This window comes from Rhyacophila brunnea, unplaced genomic scaffold (genome assembly GCF_057557595.1).
Source record: "Rhyacophila brunnea isolate RB1 unplaced genomic scaffold, BYU_Rbru_1.0 scaffold_12, whole genome shotgun sequence".
In the NCBI taxonomy this organism is placed as follows: domain Eukaryota; kingdom Metazoa; phylum Arthropoda; class Insecta; order Trichoptera; family Rhyacophilidae; genus Rhyacophila; species Rhyacophila brunnea.
In genome coordinates, this window is record NW_028232774.1 from 40953542 (window position 1) to 40978530 (window position 24989).

The window sequence follows — 24989 nt, forward strand, 5'->3', positions numbered from 1 at the left end:
TTTAATTTAATTGTTTTTTATTCAACTCTGATATATATACAAGTATTTAAGAATTTTCATTAAAAATACATAACTTGGAAAAGCTTAGATACCGATTTGTTCCTATTCCAATTTAAGTTTTTAATGATTTTTCTTATTATAAATTTGAAAAATCGAAGGAATCATTTACTTTAATAGGGTCGTGAAATAATACAAATAATGCTATCATAATAATTTAATAGATGCTTACAGTGGGGTATTAGTAGGACTAGCATAATGAGTGAATATAATATCGAAAAAATGAGTGTATTATACAAGCGATTGAATGGTAATTAATAATAGTGATACACTGCTGTACCCTACTGTGACGTTATACCGTGTCCACACTGGCAACCTCATTAAATTTCACGATAATTACCAAAATTTGTTTGACCAAAAATTATTTTAATCTAAATTTAATGAGGTTGCTAGCAACCTGTTGCCAATGTGGACATGGCATTATTAGGCAACACACACACCCAATTAAAAATAGAAACGTCGTGGATAAGGATGAACCAACAGCTAAGTGTAACCGTTTGACAAATGAACGAGTTCAGCAATGGCGTGCTCGGCGAAGTCAGTGGACTCTACAAAAACTTCGCCAGGCAGATGCAGCAGCTCAATTGAGTTTGAACCACCATAATGAAGACAGTAAGGCCCGTTTCAGACGGGACACCGGTGTCGCGCTCGATATAATATAGGAGGCCTTTGTATTATGTTTACGCCCCAGAACTAATGAGTCAACGCGTGTCCGGTACACTTTTCCGTCGGCCGCTACATTCTCAAGCCGCCGATACACTTGTTTTAATTACCGCAGCCAGTTTAATGTTCTAATTTATAACGCGAAATTATGTGTGGACTCATTAGCTCTGGGACGTTCATAAACATAATACAAAGGCCCTTTTATTCGAATACGAAGGCCTCCTATATTAAATCGAGCGCGACACCGGTGTCCCGTCTGAAACGGTCCTAAGAGCCGTTCCCCGCGGGACACGTGTGTCCAGCCACTAGTGTGACTTTTATTTGTGCCGCATTTACACATAAATGAACGGGCGCGTTCAGATGGAGACACACGAAAGTCGCGTCCATTTATATGTAAATACGGCATCTCAATACACCGGTGGCTGGACACATGTGTCCCATGTGAAACGGCTCTAAGTCAGAAAAAGACAGAGAGAAGACGTACGAGAATGTTGACAGACGGTACTGCCACCTGGTACTATTTGAAGCTATATTTATAATTGCTATAATCGTTTAGAATATTTGTAAAGATTTTTATATTGATAAAGGCAATACTAAGTATTTACGTGTTATTAATTTCGCCAATCAAGTTAATAATAATTATACCTATTGTGATTTTAACTTATCATTAGTTAAAGTATTTCATTTAATCGATTGATTAATTTACCAAACTATAGTTTCTGAATGTTTGTTTCGATGGGTTTATGTAAGATTTAAAATAAATTGATTTATAGAAAACAATATGTGTGATCGTGTATACTGTATAACTACATCAACAAAAATGGTATAAATGTATTGTTAAACTGTTTTGTTGGTACCGATTCAGAAAATCTTACGGACAAAACCGGTAGTATTATAAATATATGTTCGTGGAAATGAGTACGAAAATTAAAAAAATATATCTAACAGAATTCTTCTTCTTCAGGACCTTATGACTCTGGATCAAATTACTAGCATAATCAAGTGTGTGTTACTTCTAATTGTCTATATATGTAGGTACTCATCTCAACATGGCCCCCACAAGGGGAGGGGGGGGGGGGGGCTGACAGGGCTCTAGCCTGGGGGCTCGGCGTGGCTAGTTAAGTGAGATATAGGTACATAAACATCCTGGTCTGGGGGCCCGCTTTCTGATGTGGGGGCCATGCATCTCAATAACCACTATACAAATTCACAATTACTATAATTATACATATATGTATTATAGAAATAATTATACATAAGAAAATAAGATACATTGAGGTTGATTTTCCGGGAAATTGATATTGTATCAAATCGTGTCCAGAAACTTGCACGAATGCAATTCGCCATATCACACTTCACCGTGAAATGTTGTATCGAAAATACATGGCCGTATATTAAAGACCGTGCAACAACCTCTTTCGGTCGTATAGTACCGACATAAAGTTCATGTCTAAATAAAATACGGTATTGTCGGTTAACGTTTTACAGGAAGCCAGCAGAAAACAAATTTTGAAAATAGCCGATATACTGGATTATTTGTTAGGTTAGGTTTTCATTCTTGAATTCATGAATTTTGCCAAAATCAGCAATGAAAATTGAATTAATGTTCATATTGAATCTAATAAAATTAGAGACCGTATAGTTATACGGTCATCTCTTTCCGGTAAGAAAGCTCATAAATAAAAAGGATTACAAATTATTTACTAAGAAAGTCGATGTTTTGTTAAGTAAATACAATTATTACACTTGAATGTCTTAAAATTCCCCTCATACATTCGATAAAAGTAAACAGACTACTTACATTATAATATATTTATTATATACGGAAATAATCATAATATATAATAATGTAAAAATAAAACGAAAGCTTTCAACTAACGTAGATACAATTTTTTCATTTAGATTAAAAAACATCTGTCAGTTTGAAAAGTATTGATTATATAAATTGTAAATTTAAATTACATATTTTGTATTCCGAGAATTTTGCACTCCGCTCAATATCAGAAAATCTTCTACCAAATAAGTTGCTTTTCACACAATGCTACGTTACTTATTGACTCCAGATATGTAGAATTGTCAAAATCAAAAATTACAGTTCTCAAACTTATTTATGACAATAATAAATGTTGATATTGATATTAATCATAGCAGGTTATAGATAAACGATTTAGCCACTGTTTTGTAATTATAAAACATTTACATACTTAGGCGGAACAAATTCTTAATATGATATAAGATAAAGATAATAAATAATAGTAAGTGCATGTCACACTGCATCACCACACCATTTGAAAACGTCCCGATTCTATCAAAGTAGTTGCAAAATGATGACGACACAGCACATCGGAAACTTATTATATAACGTATTAATACAACGGCGTAACCTCCCGAATGCCACAGGTACCGACAGGTAACTAAATCGGATATTATCAATGATTGAAGTGAATTGGATACAGGTGATAATGATAACGATAAGCCATACTGATTACACTTTAGGTATAAAAGAAGAATTGCTGCTATTTCAAAAGTACAGTTTCCAAAATGAAATTAATAGTGACAGTTTTATTGGTGGCGTTTGCCTTCGCTGGTGCAACACTCGATGGGTAAGTCTCCCGACTCGCTAATGTTCGCCATTAATCCATACAATAAATGTGTGGATTAACGCGAACATAATTATTTTGACATGAAGTGAGATAAAAAAAATGTACTGGATTATTCGTACAATATAATTAATTTTCTATGACATGATTTCTATGTAAATAAAAATTAATAAGCAAAAATAAAATTTATTACCTATATTATCCTATGAGAAAAATAAACATTTACTATTTTTTTTGTACATTAGACGTTGGAAAAAATTTAAACTTTGAAAATACGTAACGTGGAAAAGCCGAAAAATATATTGTAAAATCGTAAAAAATCGGTAGTTTGCTTCTCAAATAATCTAATCGTATATCACCATAACTGAGGGTATTGAAGATATAATAATTTCGTGCTTTTACATTGAGAATAATATGTAATTTTATTTATAAGACGTGTAAATGATAACTACCAAAATTTATTTATAATATGATATTTTTGAGTCCGTATGTCTTAATTAAAAGAGAACACAAATTGTGTCCCTTTGAAGCGGACGAAACCGGTCCTGATTATAATTAAACTAAGTGAAATTAGTACTACGTATTGTGTTTTATTTTAATTATTACAATTACGTATTTAACATCGTAAAATTTATACAAATGTTTTCACTAAAAGTTTAAATCATTTAGTTATATATTAATAGAGATTCGTGATATTAAGAGAAAAGGTAGTAATAATATAGCAAAATCATTTGAATAAAATTCGTTAAAAAATGTCAAATCTAATGAAACACAATATTTAATATAATGTACAATACTATTATAATCCATAATATAATCGTGAGTTTGATCTTGCATATGAGAGCAGAATAGCCAACGACTATTAGATACCTACCCCATTCTGTGTAGGCATATAAACAGTACTCAGTAGCGAAAACATTAATTTAACTTAGTTTTTTTTAAGTAAAAATGAAGCCTGAAATGCGCACCGGTCTTCTGTGCAGTTTCAATTATAAAACCATTATTTTGAAATCGATGGCAATTCATCAAAACACTGTAATCGGATTACGCACTGAAAAAATAGTTATTAATTAAATTATACGTATATATTATAATATATAATGGTAGTTTATAATACTTTTACATACACAAGACATTTTCCTTGGCAGTGGTAATAAAAAAATGATGGGATTAGGTACTAACTTCGTAGGGGGAAATTAGGAATTAATAATACGCTGGTATTTATATTATAATGTTTCTAATAGGTAATTAACAATTATTTAGATATTTTTTTACATCTTTTGATGGGCTTTCAACCTACTAGGTACCTGCACGCATACCATTATAACGTAATTTATAATTGTTTTTGTTTCATACAATTCGGTATAAATATACGAACACAACAAATTCAAATTTAAACTATAATCAATTAAATCAATCAATTTTAACCAGTGGTTTCCAAACTTTATGTTACTACGCCTCCTTTAAAAAAAATCTAATCTCGCCGCCTCCCCCCCGCTTTATTTCATTAAATAATACACGATTAAATACATAAATGACACATTTCTAAATAGTCAACAATGTACTGATACAAAAATGAAGAAAAAAAATATAAAAACAAACCTTTTTTTGTAATTTTGATTTCCAAAGCTCCAATTTTTTATCCTTCACTTTGTCTTTTTAAATCAGTGAATGCATTAGTGGTCCTTGCATTGATTTATTCACTCATTTTTTTTAATTTCAACCAAATAGACAACTTTAACAACAAAATCATCGTTCCTAAACAAATTTGCCTCAATGATTTGACCCTTTTATTTCATTTTTTCACGAGATAGCCAGCGCGCTTCACAATACTATAGAAGTGAGGTATTATAAAATTAGTCTCCATATTTTCAGACAGGTTTGCAAACAACCTTTATGACTAGCGGCCGTTTTATAAACTATTCATTTGGAAACTGCAACCTGTGGCTACATTAATTGTGTTAAACTTTTCACGCCTCCTTAGGAAGGAGCGCCTCCCGGTTTGAAAATCGCTGATTTAAACCATAATTTTAAAAAAATCCTTCGGTAAAACGCTATCTTTGAAATAATTTTGTTTTATGATGTACTTTACTTCAACAGGAGCAAGGTATACGACGTATATCCTGTCACCAAAAATGACTTCACCGCCATGCGGTTGTTGGAGGAGCGGATCGAAGATCTGGATATCTGGCAACGCGCCCACATCGATGGACGCGAAGCAAGGATCCTCGTCCCTCAAGCTTCTCAACGCATTTTCGAGTCTTTCGTGACCTTAGCTGGAATCAAATTTGAAGTATTCATGGAGGACGTTGAAACGTGAGTACATATTGTTGTATGGTATCTATTATATTTTTCAACATGCGCTTGTAATCCGAGGTGGAATTCACACGTTCAAATCGCTCTATACATGTAGCTTTTTACAATCGGTCGGTATTAAAAGGGGTTTTTTTTTTAAATTATTTTTTTCATTCTAAATGAGAATTTACTATATATTATAATATACCACATGGCAGTAGCGAAGGAAGGAGGTAGGCTGTTAAGATCCGCCGTATATAGTGCACATTACACTTTGTTAGTCATACGTATTTGTTTTTATTTAGCTAAGACTACAAATTACAGATGGCGTTGGATAGTTTTTAAAAACCAATTAAAGCTTGCCTAAATCAAACCATAATAGTTTTGGTATATTTTGGGCGATACGACAAAATTTTGCACACTTTTTCATTCATACTTATTTGTTTTCGTTGGATTAAGAATATATATTACACATAGTGTTGGTTATTTTTTTTAAATTCATTAAGCCCTGTGTCTAAACCAAACTATAATAGATAACAAATATTATTCTATCTATAAAATATCCAAAGTTATGTATGATTTAATTGCATAATTTTAGATATTTTATAGATAGACGAGTATTTTTTGACTATTATCTATTATGTCATGGTTTTCGTAAGGTTTGATTGAATTTAAAAAACTAACAACACCATCGCTAAATTGTAATCTTAAGTTAAATGAAAACAAATACGTATAAGTGACAAAGTTTAATGTGCGGATCTTAACAGCATACCTCCTCCACCCTTCGCCACTGCGCATATGGATCGTTTTTGACGACAGCGGTTTAATATACAACCTACACGTATTAGAGCTACAGCCTTTTTGAATACTAAATTAAAAGAACATAAACATTTTTTTCAGTGAGTGTTTCTTATGTACAAACTTTTCAGCGATGGTTCAATTCAATCGTCACAGAAATTTTGTTAAAATATTTCCATGATTTGGAGGTTTATATTCTACTACGCCATGAAGTCGGAGTATTGATTCACTACAAGACACAGGCTTCGAAAATCCCGAGAGTAAATCAATTCCCAATCTCAATGGTTGATGTGCGGTTTTTATTATGTGTGTTGAATATGATGAAGACGCATGTGATCGTAACTAAAGTTGGGTATTTCCCGAGAATATCTCAATCATGAGACTCGGGATTTCCCGAAATGATGAAATTTTGAATTCTCGAGATTCGGGATTTCTAGAATTCTCGAGATATCGAAAAATTAAAAAAACCTATAAAAATCCTAAAACAGTGTAAAACAGGCAAATCACAAAAAAAACGTTTTTTTTATTTATGTAAGAAGACAAATAAAATAGAAGTAGGAAAACAAAAATAATTCAAAACATTACTTATTAAAATGGAATTTCAAAAAATACAGACTGTCAATCGCGTACGCTTTTGAGACACTAAATTCCCTTATGTTGCAAAAATTGCGCACATTTTGAGTCGACGTTGGCTTAATTGTGTTAAATGTCCCGATCAGTCTTTGAACTTGTTGTATTTTCTGTCCATTTTCCGAAATCCCGAGAAAATATTCTCGAGATCCGGGATTTCACGAAATGTTAAAAATTTCAATTCTCGAGATTCGGGATTGAAAATCTCGAAAATTTCTCGAGAATTCCCGTCGGGAAATTCTCGAAACCCAACTCTAATCGTAACTATTTGATTTAATGAAATGAATTCCTCCCCGTTAATTTTTTTAGACCCGTTAAAAAACTATTTTAAGAGAGATTTCGACAGCTTAATCTGCAAACCAGCTAACTGCACTTTTGACCAAGATGAGATTTTGATGGAATTTTTTTATAAATCATTTGTTTTCTCTGCTCACACACAATTTCAAATTCCTAAATCTATGAATAAATGCGTTATCGTAATCTTCACACAAAACAGTCAACTGCAGGTGCTAAATCTCCAATATCATAAATAGAACAACTCCGTTCTTTATATGTATATTTTTTTATACATAAAAGGGAAGCTAAAATAGTGTATTCATTCATAATATAACAGTGCAGCTTATTTGTAAAAAAAAGGAATTGTTAAATTCCGCTCGATACCAAATGGAGTTAGCCGGTTTGTAGATTAAACAGTCGGTAATGTAGTATATTTTTTACGTATGTCATACGTGGTGAATAAGATATTGGATAATATTCCATGTGTAGATAGTTACCAGGGAACTCGGAAATAATGGTAACTGAAATACCTAACGTGTGTGGAGTTACAGGCAACTAATCTCAAGTCTTGAAGAATATATGATAAACTTAAACATGTGTCGAGAATACGCTTGTCCTTCGTTCTGACAACCGCTCTCGGTTTATTCACTGACGCACATTCAACATTGGTGTATTTGAAGGTTGCAACACACTTATTGCACGTCTATAATGTGTGGTTCATTTTCGTAGGACACTCACACATTCAAAACCATGCATCAAATGTAGTGTATTGGGGTTATAACCTATCGGAATTCTATTGATTAATCCATTCTGTGATAGGTACGTACTTCCATTCTATAAAATGTCTACCATCTCTAACCGAAGGTTCTATTATATTATAAAAAATGTAAACAGATTCTCTATTTTGGAAATACGTTTGTGATATTTTTTTATTGTACACGATTCTTTTTCATTTTTATCATCGGGCGAATCGCGTATCTAGGAAAAACCGAATGACACTTGTTATACAGGTAAAACTCGAAAGATGATAATGTTATGTATCGATATATTGCACTATGACTAACCTACATTTTAACATCGTATACGTTGCTTAACATAATTATTATCATACCTATAAGTGGAAAATATCACATTCCTATTCACAAATAAAAATGTAAAATAATGTATTTTAGATTAAGATAAGACAAAACTAAAAAGAGACAACTATTGATTGATGTAATTTACGTGGGTATCTAAAGGTAAATAAATACTGATGTCAAAATACGATAACAATAGGAAATCAATCAAATTAAAGTTACGATAAAGTGTCATAGAGAGATAATCTACATTAGAAGCAACAGAAAATAAGTTAATGAAAATATCTAACTAAGATTAACTGAATCTTTTCTGAAGATAACAGTAAAAATTAAGTAGAATACCGCAATTAAAATGAACTGTTCACGAAATAATTAATTGTTTCAGTTTACATAAATTTATTGTCAAATACTTGTTTCAGTGTTCTGAACTACGAGATGGCAAGAAACACTATCGCCAGGACCATATCTGCGAGGGACAATCGTATCAGCTTCACAGCTTACCATCGTCATACAGAGGTTAACATTAATAATTACAAGATATAAAGAACTTTTTATATACCTACAACGTTTTTAAATTTTCTGTTGAATCATATAAACTGGACTTGACTAGCTTAAACGATCAAAAAATTTTGTACTTGATAGAAATACTGAATAATGAAATGTCATTTCATATTGATTTCCATAGTAACGCACGTATATATTATTTAATAATTTAGTTGCTAGGACCCCCTAGCAACCAATAATGGTATCGAAATAGCTTTTCATACAAAACAGAATTAACTAAAAATGAATTCAATTCTACTTAAAGATGGCTAAAAGTATTTAAAAAGTGCATTGGCATCGTGTTCTGATATATTCTAAAAGTTTCAAATGTCTAGCTAGTCGGGAAGTTAGTTAAAAATCGATTGCAAGATTTGTACTGGATAAAACACCACCGGATAAACAATAATACGAGCTAAGAAAAACGTGGTAATAAAAATGGACAAATCGGAATTTACTTGTGTTTTAAAATTTTAATTATACGGATTCTGTTCATCATAATATTAAATTATATATAATTATTATGACACATGTCATCGGTATCAATATATTGTGGTTGTTTTAGAAATTATAAATCGTTACATCCTGTCTAAAATTTTATATGGAATATGTACGTATATTTTGAAAGATTCTGATCAGCTGCAGACTTTCGCTTCTTGGAAAAAAATGCCTTGGTCCAAATCACACCAACGCCTACGACATTGAGCAACTTTCAGAGGTTGTGTAGGAAATATAGTATCCTTCTACATACGCTGTAGTTTACATGTAATGATTCTATAGCAAATTATATTACTCATTGCGGCAAATATGTAGCTTTAATTAGTTAACAAAAAAATTTGAAATTGTGAACACCCAATAAAACAAAAGTTATATTTACAGATCAACAGTTACATGGATAATCTTGCCACAAAATACCCAAAAACTGTAAAGGTCGAGACCCTAGGAAAATCCACAGAAGGACGCGACCTGAAGGTCATCAAGATTTCAACGACTGGAGGAACTGACGCCACGAAACCGGTCATTATCGTAGATGCTGGAATCCACGCCAGAGAGTGGATTGCCCCGTCCATGGCTCTGTACATGATCACCAAGTTGGTTGAGGACATCACCGAAAGCGACATCGTTGACAATATCGATTGGATGATCATCCCGGTGCTGAATCCTGATGGATATGAATACAGTCAAGTCAACGTAAGTTCTCTAATTTTAATATATAAGCGAAAATCGCATAAGTATGTAGGTATATAAAAGAACACTGTGGTCACGGCTACGATACGGTTTCCATTTATTATTAATTAATATACAATATATTTAATAGAACTAAGTATCTATCAAACGTTTGCGTCGAAAAATTAAACAAATGAAAAATCTTTCTTATTTGAATTTAATGCCATTGAAATTAAATAGATGAGAATTATGGATTATTTCAATCCAACCGAACTAATTCCATGTAGGTATACTTATAAATTAATTGATTCAGCATTAACTTGTAAGAATTGCTTTTTACAAGATGATAATATTAATTATATATAAGGTCTATCGAAATATTATGATAAAATATCCTCGAAATTATCTACATAAGAAGAAGTGAATAGTGTGTGAGCAGGTACTCAACCATGAAGACGACAATAAATCTTTGAAAACTTTAGTCAAGCCAAAAAATAATTACTACAGGTTTGAAATTTTCCATCAATATTTTAGACTCGCCTCTGGAGAAAGACTCGTAACCCTGCAGCAAGCACTTCGTGCCCAGGAGTCGACGGCAACAGGAACTTCGGTTACAAATGGATGGTATCCGGATCTAGCAACTCGCCTTGCTCAGACATCTTCGCTGGACCTAAGGCCTTCTCCGAACCAGAGACCCAATATTTACGAGACCTCATCGAAGAAAACAAAGCTCGCACGAAGCTGTATTTGGCACTTCATAGCTATGGAAGCTACTTCCTCTATCCTTTCGGCTTCGATGGATCTCTACCACCAAATGGTGCAGAGCTTAAAGCCCTGGGAGTTACAGTCGGTAAAGCTATTGACGCTGCGGCAGCACCTGGGTCCAAGAAATACTTGGTTGGAAATGCAGCTACGGCTTTGAACTATGAGGCGTCCGGAGCCAGTGATGATTGGGCGATAGGTGGCGGTGGACTTAAGCTGTCGTTCACTTTGGAGTTACCGGGAGGTGGAAACTCAGGATTTGACCTTCCTCCGAGCAAGATTGCTGGCGTCGTCCAGGAGACTTGGCCCGGTATCGTCGTTTTAGCGCGTTATATTCTCAATTAAAATATTAGTAGATCTAGTGTATGTATTGTATTATGTATGTCTTGTGTAATGTGTTTCTGGTGATGCATATTTTGATCATTAATGTGTAAAACAAATTCGTGTCATAAAGTGAAATTCGAATATAAGATGTATCAACATATTTATTTTTGAAAAATAAAAACTTTGAAATATGAATGTCTTTCAATAAACTTCAGGTTTAATTGCAAAACCAGTTGTCTTATAGCGTTCAAACGCGTAAAACGAATAAAATTAATATGTATCATACATTGCAACCCACTGTTCATGAAAATAATAAAACGGTATGGAATTAAGAATTGTGATAGCATAGCATTTTACTGTATCTCTATGAGAATATACTACCTATATGCAAGGGTGACTGGTGAATCTTTTTGATAAGGGTTTCAACTCAACTTAAACAAAGTGTATTATAAGATACATAAAAACTAATTATAAATTAGTGCAGTCAATAATTATTAAACAAGTATTTTAAACGTGGCGTTTTGTTATATCTGCAGTATTTGTATCTAGGAGAAAAATTACATAATAGTTTTACATTTTGATTTAAAATTCTGCCAAAAATTATTCGAACCAGAAAGAAAATCTCGAAAGAGTATTTAGATTTCATTTCTAAGAATAATTCAATCATTGGATTATAATGTTTTCGTTCAAGTAGATAGGTGTGTGTTTTATTGACCTTGGCTGGGAGTTTTGACAGTTTAGGCTACTAGCATGGTTATAGCCCCCGACAATTCGAATTTAATTTTTAATAGGTGAATCGCTACAGATAAAACGTAAAAATAATAATTCTATTTGATTTAAATTTTGTATTATTCCATTTGAATCGTTTTTGCGACCCGCGTTTCGCACAAAACTGAAATCAATAAGAATTTAATTTAAAATTCCACCAAGGAGTTGTAATTGTATAGGTGCAATAGCTATAATAAATGACAACTATCATACACAACGTGGGGTCTTAACCACAAGACGACCACGACCAACTATCTAACTGTAGACGCTTATAAAAATGAATATTTTGTAATATTGTAGACCAGACTTTGGAGGAAGACCCGGAACCGAGCCGCCAGCGCTCTCTGTCCAGGAGCTGACGGAAACAGAAACTTCGATTACAAATGGATGCAATCCGGCGCAAGTAGCTCGGCCTGTTCAGACATCTTCGCCGGGAAGACACCATTCTCAGAACCGGAAACCGGATATCTCCGAGATATCATGCTAGAGAACATTGGTCGCACTAAATTATATCTCGCACTTCACAGCTACGGAAGCTACTTCCTGTACCCATATGGTTATGACGGATCTGATACACCCAACGTTAATGAGCTTCACGCTTTGGGTCTTCAAGTTGCCAAAACTATTGATGCCCAGTCTGCACCTGGTTCTAAGAAGTACTTGGTAGGAAATTCAGCAGGGGCTTTGAATTATATGGCAGCTGGTGCTAGTGATGATTGGGCGTATGCTGTTGGTAAAGCTCCTCTTTCTTACACTTTGGAGTTACCGGGAGGTGGAAACTCAGGATTTGACCTTCCTCCAAGCAAGATTGATGGCGTCGTCAAGGAGACCTGGCCTGGTATTGTCGTTTTGGCTCGGTACATTCTCGAAAAAAAGTAAGAAGTATCGAAAAATCTTATCTTTGATTTGTTATTTATTGTAAGAAATAATAAAAAAATAATTAATATAACAGCTCAATTCGTTTTTTTAGGTACACTTGTATACCTAATGACTAACCACAATTATTATGAACCCATAACAACCCGAGATATAACACAACATAATACATATTCTATATCAGTGGTTCTCATGTGAAATTTATTGACACAATTGATATTGACAGTTCTATGGAAACGTCTGGTGGCCGCACCAAATTTCACTTTTGTTGCGATTGAAAAAAATAAAGCTAAATTTTATTTACTAAAAAATGGTTCAATTTATTTATATTATAGACAAGTCCATTTAATAAAAGACATTTGAACATTTGTAGTACATATTATCTATTTATTTAAAAATAATGCAAATGGAAATTCCTAAATACTCCTTTTTTAAAATGCGAGCCGCATGGCTGCTTCTAAGTTTACATCTGTCAACTGGCTTCGGTATTTGTTTTTTTATGAAGCGCATTACACTGAATGATCTTTCACAGTATACAGTAGTAAGAAAATCGACAATATTAATAAAACAATTGTTGCCAATTCGTTAAATTGACTTGATTCCTAGTCAACGTATAATTTTGACTAAAATTTTTCAACCGTGGTATTATTAAAATGGTTTTTAAGTACTTGGTCATGACTCTTTCCATTAACGCATATTTTAAATAAGCCCAGTTAATTAAAATGAATACTGAAAATGATGTCGGTGGCCGCAGAAAAATCCTCTGGTGGCCGCATATGAGAACCACTGTCACTGTTCTATAATAATCTATGCTGTATTCACACAATTAAACAAGAAAATTATTCAAAAACTATAAAATTAGTTATGACTTTAAGACGTGCCAACTCACTTGTTCGAGTATACATATGTTTGGAAGTTTAATATTGGTAGATAACCAAACTATTTATATACGATCATCACAAACTTTATAAATGGTTAGGAAAAATTTATTACGTGATAAAATAGATTTATGAATCTCTTATGCCTGTCTGTGGGTTTCATAAAGCTAGTGGACGACCGACGAGTCGGCGACGAGATCAAGTTGCAAAAACTTTTGATTCCCAATTTGCATGATATATTATCGTGGAGCGATATATTATGTTCTATGCGGGGTATTTTTCAGGCAAATTGCTCCCCATGAAGTAACATGGATAGTTGGTAGAAGAAAATAAATTTGTCGTGACGGTTTCTCCTACAAAATGTAAGAAAGAAAAATACGTATTGCGGATAACATCATAGTCGGTTATTATCATTGACGTTTCTTATAAAATAATAAACATAATATGCACATAATAATACCAACGCCAACATATACATAATTATGATATTAAAAACACTTCAATAATTAAAAAATTACAAAACTAACCTTAATTTTAAAGCTGTGAGGTGTCAGGATTAATCAGTTACGTGAAGAAAACTGTTTTATCGACGGTAGATTTCGTTTATTGAAAATAAATTAGAAAATTTGACAATAGATGCCACTATTAAGAAAACGATATTGTCACATTGAAAAATAAATTGCGGTGTTTTAAAAATAAAAAAAATACACTATAATAATATTATAGTACTTATACTTAATATAATATTTACATTAATAATATTTTTAGTGATTCAACATAACATACCGCTTAACATTAACTACTTACGATAATGTACTGGTAAAAGTATAGAAATTTAATTCCTTTGAAATTCAAATCGAGGACGCAGACTTTCTCGCCAATATGGCGTCATATTATTATTATTATTACATATCCGCTTCCGCCAAAGTGGCCCTTAAGCCTCCAAGACGATCAAAATAACATATTGGTCTTCACATGACTGAGATGTGTTGAACCATTGGGATAGATCTTTAATAATGAACCTATTTGTATAAATAACACTGTAGTACTTTTAAATAGCAATGTTTTTTAGTGTAGTTAAGTTATTGGTATGGTATAGTAATGTTATTAAGGAATATCTGCTAAACAAAATAGGTGGTATTACTTTTTTGACTTTAATTAGTTATTGGTTTCCATTAAGAATTCTTCCATTTTTTCATTTGTTTAATCCGATGTGGATATTGGCCAACTCACGACCAGATTTCTTAACACATATTTTTTTTAAAAGAAGTGGATGTTAGCTACTTATCCAATCTACTGGGTCAGAACAAAAACATGTGAATTTGACAGGCCCGGCATTCTAACCCGAAATTCCCACGATCTCGCACACTCATCTATCGCGGGCGTGAAATATATTGTAATATCTTCTTCATGGCCCCCACAAGGGGGGGCTGACAGGGCTCTAATTTGGGGGCCCGGGCTTAGGAGGGGCCATGATCTTCTTATTAGATACCTACCATTAACTCTGCTTTATTTAGATACCTACCTATTATTACAATGTAGACTAGGTACCTTTTCCACTTTAATACATAAATTTGGACCGGTTTCGTCCGCCTCAGAGGGACATTTTCAACTAAAAACTTTTAGTTGAGTTTAACTAAAGCGGACGAAACCGGTCCAGATTTATTTATTTAAAGTGGAAAAGCACTATATTTTTTTTTTGCGTATTATTAAATTAAATTAATAATACAATGCATTTCCACCATGAATTGACAGTTGACACAATACGCACTGTTAACCAGTCACCGACCAACCATGTGAATAACAACCACGAGACGAAAGAAACCAGTGTTTACGCACGTGGTTGTGGCAGCCAGCCACACTTTCTGGTTGTTGCCAGATGGCAATGCTTAAGAGGCCGGAAAGCAAACCTATTATTGGGATTAGTGATAAAACATACTGTCAGTGACGTCCCGTGGAGTTGGGCGGGGCATGCGTTGCTTAGGGGGTGGCAAATATAGAAAAAGTACGATAATTATAACTTTTGGAAGCAGTGGTGGTTTTCCATGAAGCGGACAACGCGGTTGGTTCGTTAGAAAGTACCGAAATAGTTTTAAAATACCTTCTATTATACTTGTCAACGCCTCAGACCTCTGCATGCCTAAAATCATCACTATTTCGGAGTAGGTTTGGTGGAAATACTCTACTCTTCACTAGATTATTTAGTATTATGTACTTATATCATTTTTTTTTCAAAAGATTTTTGTTCCGATTGTCTGTTTAATTTAAAATGATAAAATATGTAGACGTGCATGAAATAATTTCGCATTAAAAAAATTAACACTAAAAATGAATGGTGACGTCATTCTAAGTTTGCCCAAGGGCAGCACTTTGGCTAGGGACTTCGCCTGCATACGGTATTTCTAAATTTAGGGAATTCTTTGCTTAGTGTACCATTACACACAAATAATATGCTTAAGAACAGATTAATGAATGTAAATCGAGATACACGTTGTGATATCTACATAATTACAAGATAAAAAGAACTTTTATATAATATAACGTTTTTAAATTTTCTGTTGAATCATATACTTACCTAAACTTGACTTGCTTAAACGATCAAAAAAATTTGTACTTGATAGAAATAATACTGAAATGTCATTTTGACATGTCATATTGATTTCCATAGTAACGCACGAATATATTAATAAATTAGTTGTCAGGACCCCACACCCCTAACAACCAATAATGGTGTCGAAATAACTTTTCATACAAAACAGAATTAACTGAAAATGAATTCAATTCTACTTAAAGATGGCTAAAAGTATTAAAAAAATGCATTGGCATCGTGTTCTGATATATTCTAAAAGTTTCAAATGTCTAGCTAGTCGGGAAGTTAGTTAAAAATCGATTGCAAGATTTGTACCGGACAAATAAGAATAAGAGCTAAGAAAAACGTTGTAAAAATACAAGTATGATACGCATTGTAAATTTGTTATCAGTGTTTATATTATCAGATATGGAAAGCCGTTTCTTTGTATTAACTAAGTTATGAGAAAGTAGGTAAATGTAGTTCGTTTTTTATTAACTCCTGTAGATGGAAAAACTGATTTTACGGTTAATCCGTTTAATCGGTGTACTTTTATTTTTATAGTTTTGAATAAATCTCGCAATAATCGTTTGAAGTGCGAAAACGATGATTGTAATAAAAGTTTGCCTTCATTTTTTCATCACAGTTAATCCGACAACCGATTGACATAAACTGTAACATTACGGACTTCAAATATCGGAATAAAAACATTGAATTAGCATTGTTATCTATTTTATAAGTAATCTAAAATAAGATTAGACATTGCCCAATTTGGCACGCGTAGCAATTGCCGACCATAACTGGCAAATAGGACACTAGCCACAAGTGGTAAGTGGCGACGAGCTAGCTAGTGCCCCACTAGTCTCTTTCAAAGTTGAGTGCACAAATTTGTCTTCCTGGGTTCTCCTAACAAGCTTCTTTGGGGTATCGAGTGACCAGCGACGGGCCTTATTACGTCTGACATTTATAACAACGACTATAATAAGTAATAACCACCCTCTATGTAAGTAGTCGGTTACGTCTATGTAAACATAATGAATTAATATGTAAACAATTCATGTACGCACACTTGACTTGACATTCTCAGATAGTTTGTTGGTATCTCTATATATATAAAAATCTCGTGCCACGATGTTTGTGGTCGCACTCCTCCGAAATGGCTCGACCGATTTTTATGATTTTTTTAATGTATATTTGTTAGGTATGAGAATAGGTCAACAAGTATATATCATACCGCTAGGTGATTAGGGTATCTCTATCCAGAAAATTTTTTCTTTTATTTTTTTGACAATTTTTTTTTGTATTTTTTTATTATTTGGCATCAAAAAATACTTATAACCCAAAATTTTCACCCTCCTACCCCTACCCTCCCATTTTTTAATCGCGATGTTATTATTTTTGTATGAACAAATTTAACCGTCGTTCGTATTTCAAACAGAACGAAATTATTTATGTTGTTGAATGACAGATGGTGCTACGTCCGAGAAGAATTCAAGAGAAGCGTCGCGTCATTTTGACATTTCATTCGGCATATCACAACGCAGTGCGTGCAAAATTTTGTACGATTTATTTTAATTTATCTATTTTTGTGTGCGTGTATCACAGTACACAATGCCAGCAAGACGCAAGGGGGGCCACTTGGGCCGTCGAACGAATAAAGCAACAAACATGCAAAATAGTAGAGCAGAAAGAATAGACGAACAAATCCAACAAGATAATAAAAACGTGCGTGTGAGCATGTCGCAATTGTGTGCATCTCAATCACAAGAGGCACGAGCTGAACGAAATCAACAACGACAATTGGAACGGAGCCATGCACGCCGGTTCGTAGTTAACACGCGCAGAGCAAATGACTGACAACGCCAACAAGTACATCGAGCATTTACATCCGCTTCGTTCCTTCGTCTCGCATTCGAGTACGAGCCAGATATTGAATATTCCGCTCATCCGAAAGTGCTGATTGGTGCTATGGACAAAGAATGTCCCCATTGTCATGCGCTCAAAATCAAACATGAGTCAGCCGGGATGTGTTGCTCATCAGGAAAAGTGCAACTACCAGAAATTGACACACCACCAGAACCATTGAACAGCTTGCTCATCGGCACGGTTCCAGATTCAAACCTGTTCCTGAAGTCCATTTAAACATTCAATTCATGCTTCCGAATGACTTCGTTCGAAGCAACAGAAATAATTCACAATACTGCGGCAAATGGTCAACAATTCCATTCTACGTTCAAAATCAAAGGCCAAGTATACCACAAAGTAGGCTCATTGATGCCAATGCCAAACGAACAACATAATTTTTTTACAAATCTACTTCATGGGCGGTGAGGACATCAATCGTGTAGATGCACGTTGCGGCTACAATAACCTCAATTCGCCTAATGCCAGGCGCATCGTCGGTGAACTGGACGCCCTATTGTATGAGCACAATGAATTATTGAAATTCTTCAAAGCACACATGCACGAATTGCAAAGTGAAAATCACGCTATTGTCATCAATCCTGATAAAACACCAGCTGGAGAGCACGTGCGTCGGTTCAATGCGCCTGTTGTTGACGACATTGCTGGAATCATTGTTGGCGACCGCACATCGACGCGAAAAATCGTGATTCGAAGAAGAAACAATAATCGGGAGTTCATCGCTGACACACACCGTTCATACGACGCTCTCCAATATCCGCTTATTTTCTGGAAGGGACAAGACGGATATTGCATAAACATTAAACAACGAGATCCTGTCACAGGTAATTCATTCATTATGAACATCATTACTCATTTTGAATTGAGAAAATGAATGGTTGGTGTTATTTTTTTTTATCGGCGGTCATCGTCTACAGCGCTCCATTCCTCTTTCTGTCATAGATCCCATCCTCACACACTTACAATACATTCGTTATTTTTTATTTAACAACCAAAATATTCACTAGGAATAATTTATATGGCAGAACAACGTTTGCCGGGTCAGCTAGTTTACTTATATTAAGGGGGGACATGCTCAGCGTACGTCAAAATTGAGCTTTTATGCTATTTTCAAAGCATGATCCTGGACATTCCTTAAACGTTGTAGATAATCTATTTACATATTTTTGAAGTCTTATTATTCTTTATATTTATTTTAAGCATTTGATGACTGCATAAAGTATTTTTATTACATAAAATAGTATTCTTTTAAACCTCTCGCTCTAATGTTTTAGAATATAGTCATATTTCAGTACGTCCACGTGAAGTGGTGTTAAGATTTTTTATATTTATTAATTTTTAAAAGCATTTTTAAAACTATTAGTAAAATTTATGTCAACATTATTATGGTGAAATATTTACAATAAAAAATATATTGATAATCTCTGTGATCCGAAATCTGACAAGAATTAGGCATTTTATTATTCAAAAAATGGGCAAGATTTACACTACAGATTTATTTAGTGGGATATATAAGGCTTCAAAATTATGTAAATAGATTATCTATAACTTTTAAGGAATGTCCAGGATCATGCTTTGAAAATAGCATAAAAGCTCCATTTTGACGTACGCTGAGCATGTGGGCCGTTAAGATAGCAGTTATGTCATATTGAAATATTAAATTTAAAACTAATTGTTAATACCAGTGTCACCGTAACTCTCAATATATTATTATCTAATATTTTATTATATATCAGTATAGTAGGTATGGTTTAAAGGCGAGATCGCCAAGATAACTTTTTATCATAGTCATATTTAGGGTACGCGATTGAATATGAACGTATTGAGACCCTCAAACCCACGACCCTTGTTCATGAATCTTGAGGGGTGAATAAACAATTTGTTCCTGCTTATACATTATTATGTAACTTACAGAAACAAGTAATAAAAAAATTGAATTAATTATTGGTGCTAAAACTATTTTAAAACTAGTAAGTATTAAGATATGCAGGCCGGAAATATCGCGAAAAGACTACAACATAAACAGATTGATAAGAAAGCAGACAACAATACGCGGTATAATATGGAATATGACAATGGGCAGGACAGGTGCGCTAATACCATGGAAATCAAGGGGGAACTAAACAGCCACGGGATCGCCACACAACCCGCTGGATTAACGAACTCATCGTGTTCGGTCAAACTACGTTGCAGTGGATTACTAGACATCGAGATGATCGGAAGGAGCTATGGGAGTCCTTATTCATAATCGGATCGACTCAAACCGATGATTAAACTATTTTAACAGTCGTCTTTTCGTGCCATTCCCTATTATATTGTGTCAACCATCATCAGGGCGATCTTTGCTGTATCCTCAGCTGCTCTCGTTTCAATCATCAACGTTCTTAAGCCACGAAATGCAGCGCTGTCCTCTCCTATTCCGTTGTGGCTGAGTTAGTGTAGTTACTTGGTTTTGTGTACTACGCAGAAATTCCTTTCTCATTCGTTTGCGGACGAAAACATGTGAAATCATTATGCTCAAATTACATTGGCAGATTGCGTCTGGCCCGATCGTCTGCCACGACTGCCAAAATCTATTATCTATGGTTTCCCGGAATCGTGAGCAAATTTGAATCAAAATTTTTTCCGTCTGCCACAGTTAACGAAGATTGCCGAGAACGTACGAAAATATCCTAAGCTACCGCCCGCTTGCGATGTTAGGTTTGTCAGCTGAGTTTTGACGTAAAATTTATAGGAAAAACTGTTCAGTGTAACCACCAATCTAACGACGAAATATTTTTCGGTCAACCTATATTTTTAATAATAGCAACACTATGCTTAGTTTAAACCAATCAAAAGCATGGACGAACACGATCGAATCGATGCGTGTAATTGATTATAGTGTAAAGACGTTGGTCGGCGGCGTGGATCGTCGGATCTGGTTGGATCGCCATCTTTAGATTAATAGAGCCTGAGCATATCTTTTTGCACAAGCAACGAGTGGTCCACTGTTCAGCTGTCAAAATCAGATCCCAGATTGCTTGACATATTGATTCGACCTCTCTCGTTTCAAATTGGATTATAAAAAAATCTCAAATCAAATATATTAACTATCAGTGTTATTAATAAATAATATACATTCCTGTTATTAGTCAACTGTCAAAGTCAGACTAGTCCTTCACACAAAAACCGGTGGTGATATCGATTTCCAAAAAATATGTAGCATTGGTCTATGCATTACATTTGTGTTAATGCTATTATTAATATTAATCTGAAAGAAATCTGAAACTAAGAATACACTTGTCGGAGGACACGACAGACGCGTCAGTGTGAGCAGCATAACAGGTCATCCATAGACAACGGGAGGGGCGGAAAAGGCAGGACCAGTCGTGAATGTTTCGGCTTTCTACTTGAGTTGGCAATGGAAAGTCTCAAAATTTTAAAGTAGTCTTTACATTTATTGGAACGTAGGTAGTTGCAGTCTACTAACTATTAAAATTTTGCTGGTATTGACAGTAAATAGAATAATTTAAAAAAATCTTATTGATGCAGAGAAACATCGAAGGAATCGTCAGTTCTGGGGCACGCCATTTTTTTTTCATTTATCTAGAATTATACTGAAAACTTTTCGGGGGGAGTTTTACAGCGCGACATTTCACATACGATATTATTATCGGGCGGCCATAAATCAAGAGCGCTGGTGAGAATATTAAAACCATGAATAAAACATGAAGGCGCGCGTGTCCAAGTCATATTTTTATGTGGCGATAAAAAATGCGCCAACATTTTGACGGATCCGATATTCTAAACGGAACAAAAACACAGGGGATTACTCACTCGAAAAGGTTAGTTGAATAATAATACAAAAAAAAATGTTTTTAATTGTTTGATTATCATTTTATAACAGACAATCATCAAGACTTTGTTGCTCGAATTTTGTAAAAAAAAAATTAACAGTTTTCAATTGTTTATACAGTCGAACTTGGTTATTACGATAACGGAAATAGCGAGATCTCGGATGTAATAAGGAAACATTTGTTGACATTTTAGTTTATGATTTAATCCATATGTTCACTTTTATAACGAGCTACTTCTCGGGTATACCGAGCAAAACTGTCAATGTGTCGATCGTTTAAAAACAACATTTTCGTCCCTAAAGCGTCAATGACATTGAGCTACTTTACGAGGTGCTTGTTGGCGAATTTACAATCTTCCTGTAAAGTCGCACAGTGTCATCATCGAACAAGCAGATACTAAACAATTTACCGAGAAAAGTTGAAAGCCGGTCAACTTTACACGCTACACGCCGGCGTGTGGGCCTACTGCGTCTGAGCAATAGAGCGTAGTAGCGAAATCCCGGTAAAAAAACGAACTACGTTATGTTAAAATAGTCGCTAGCTTGTTGGCTTCTCGGCGAATGGAAAGTTTAGTGTGTCATCATCACAACTGCAGTAGCTGAATCGCCTGCTTTTAAATTCGCCAACAAACAGCTTGTAAAGTAGCTCAATGTCAGTGACGCATTAGCAATAAAATCCGACCGGGCAGTTAACTAGACCGATGCCGCAGAGATCGGATTACGTTTATGACACTAATTAAGTGTCTAAGTACCTAATTGGTGTTTTCGCCGACAACATTGAAAAAGTATCCACGAATATGGTTGAAATTGCATGTAAAAAATCCAAGCTTTGTGAAGTCAGTAGGTATCCACCAGCGCCGGCGGCTCAGCACTTCATTACAATAGACAACTTCTTCTGTAGTTTATGAATGACATGCTTGTTTCCGGGATTTTTACGATGGTTTTCAGATTTTTTATGTTCTATGCTTAAATAGAACGTGGCGCGAAAAATGTTACGAGGGTGGGTCAATAAGTCCTTAGAAAAGCCGACAAGTGGCGCGACTAGTACTGTAAGCGGTTTGTTTTCATGCAGCGGCACTACCGATTCAGTATGCTGCGAAGTTTCAATCAGATTGGTCGGGTTGTTGTGTGTTTTTCGTACATTTAAAAAAAAATTTGCTTGTGGAAAATGGAAAAATGGAAAATGGAGAAAATTGAGTTTAGAGCTGTTATTAAACATTTTAATATAAAAGGGTTAACAGGAAAGGAAATAAAAATCGAGTTGGATTTAGTTCACGGCATATCTGCTCCTTCACTTGCAACTATTTATAACTGGTTAAATGAATTTAAACGTGGTCGTACATCAACAAAGGATGAACCACGCTCAGGACGTCCTGTAGAGGTGACTACACCAGAAATGATCAATAAAATCCACGATATGGTATTAAGTGACCAAAGATTAAAGTTGAGTGAGATAATTGAGGTTACAGGGATCTCAAAAGGTAGCGTCATTTCTATTTTACATGACAAATTGGGCATGAAAAATATTTCTGCAAGATGGGTGCCGCGTTTGCTCACAGTCGACAATAAACGCAATAGGGTGGTGGCCTCTAAAGCCCTGTTGCCGCTCATGCAACGCAATCCGGATGAATTTTTTCGTCGCTTTGTGACTGTAGATGAAACATGGATACACCACTATACTCCCGAGACGAAAGAACAGTCAAAGCAGTGGATTGCGAAGACAAACCATGTCCAAAGAAGGCAAAAACCGTAAAATCAGCTGGTAAGGTTATGGCTACTGTAGTTTGGGATGCACGTGGAATTATTTTCGTTGACTATTTGGAAAAAGGAAAAACAATAACAGGGGATTATTATGCATCTTTATTGGACCAGCTAAAAAACGAAATTGAAGAAAAATGGCCTCATTTAAACAGGAAAAAAATCCTCTTTCATCAGTACAATGCCCGTGTTCACACATGTTTACGATCAATGGCTAAAATTGAAGAATTGAAGTTCGAATTGGTCGATCACCCACCGTATTCGCCAGATTTAGCCCCCCCCAGTGACTTTTTCCTTTTCCCAAACTTAAAAAAATGGCTAAGTGGACAACGTTTTTTTTCAAATGAAGAAGTCATCGATCGGACAAATGCTTATTTTGAGGACCTTCCGAAAACTTATTTTTCTGACGGTTTAAAAAAAATTGAGAAACGTCTAACCAAGTGTATTGAGCTCCAAGGAGATTATGTTGAGAAATAAAAAAAAAATACAAAAATAAAAACTGTTTTAATGCTTTTTTCTAAGGAATTATTGACCCACCCTCGTATATAACAATATAACGAGTAGTGCTTATAAAGAGCAAATTCAGTCGGTCCCATCTTCCTATTTCGACTGTATTTAAATTATATTTTTCAATCTTTTTAACGTTTTTAGATACGACGTATAGATTGATTAATTTAAATTACCAGTAATATGAATTAAATTACATGTTTCGTATCGGCTCGACAGATGCCACTAGTATCAATACACTCTAATTAAACGAATTGATAGAAACGATCCTCTTCTCCTCTCAGGGCAGAGAGAAGACTGTCCCCAGTCAGATATTTCATTTTGGTCACTCCATAGAGCGGGGGCTCTTCCTCTGCTTCGCCTTCCCCTGGAGGTTTACCCAAAACCATCAGTCTCTTCAGGTCTTCCATACGCCGAATGGGACGTGACAAATGTATTGATACTGTTTCTTTCAATATGATGTCACTATACACCCACGATGGCCGCGCGGCTTAAGCGTCGGACTATAGCACCGTGGGTCCGAGGTTCTAATCCTGGGTCTGGCAAGTACACATATTGTTTTTCAATTTGTGTACGAGTCGGAGTATGGACCTAATGGGTTGAGCAAGTGGCTGACATCCATTTCTCGTAAAAACAAAATATGTTAATACAAACCACCACGAGGTGTGTGTGTGGAATTGGTTCTTG

At 34.7% G+C, this 24989-nt stretch overlaps 2 protein-coding genes across 3 annotated transcripts in view; one reads left to right on the top strand and one right to left on the bottom strand.

Moving 5' to 3' along the window:
• Positions 1–24989, bottom strand: part of LOC147078188 (uncharacterized) — a 1208676-nt gene that overhangs the window by 17907 nt on the left and 1165780 nt on the right. The window lies entirely within an intron of this gene.
• Positions 3254–12876, top strand: LOC147078189 (carboxypeptidase B-like). 2 transcript variants are annotated; one of them, XM_085940218.1, is made up of 5 exons: positions 3254–3323; positions 5421–5636; positions 8815–8911; positions 9815–10126; positions 10637–11374. In XM_085940218.1, the coding sequence occupies exons 1-5, from the start codon at positions 3262–3264 to the stop codon at positions 11207–11209; spliced, it is 1260 nt and encodes a 419-aa protein (XP_085796344.1). In that variant the 5' UTR covers positions 3254–3261; the 3' UTR covers positions 11210–11374. The 2 variants fall into 2 exon arrangements, with proteins under 2 accessions (XP_085796344.1, XP_085796343.1); XM_085940217.1 differs by lacking the exon at positions 10637–11374 and adding an exon at positions 12257–12876 and having other exon boundaries at positions 3256–3323.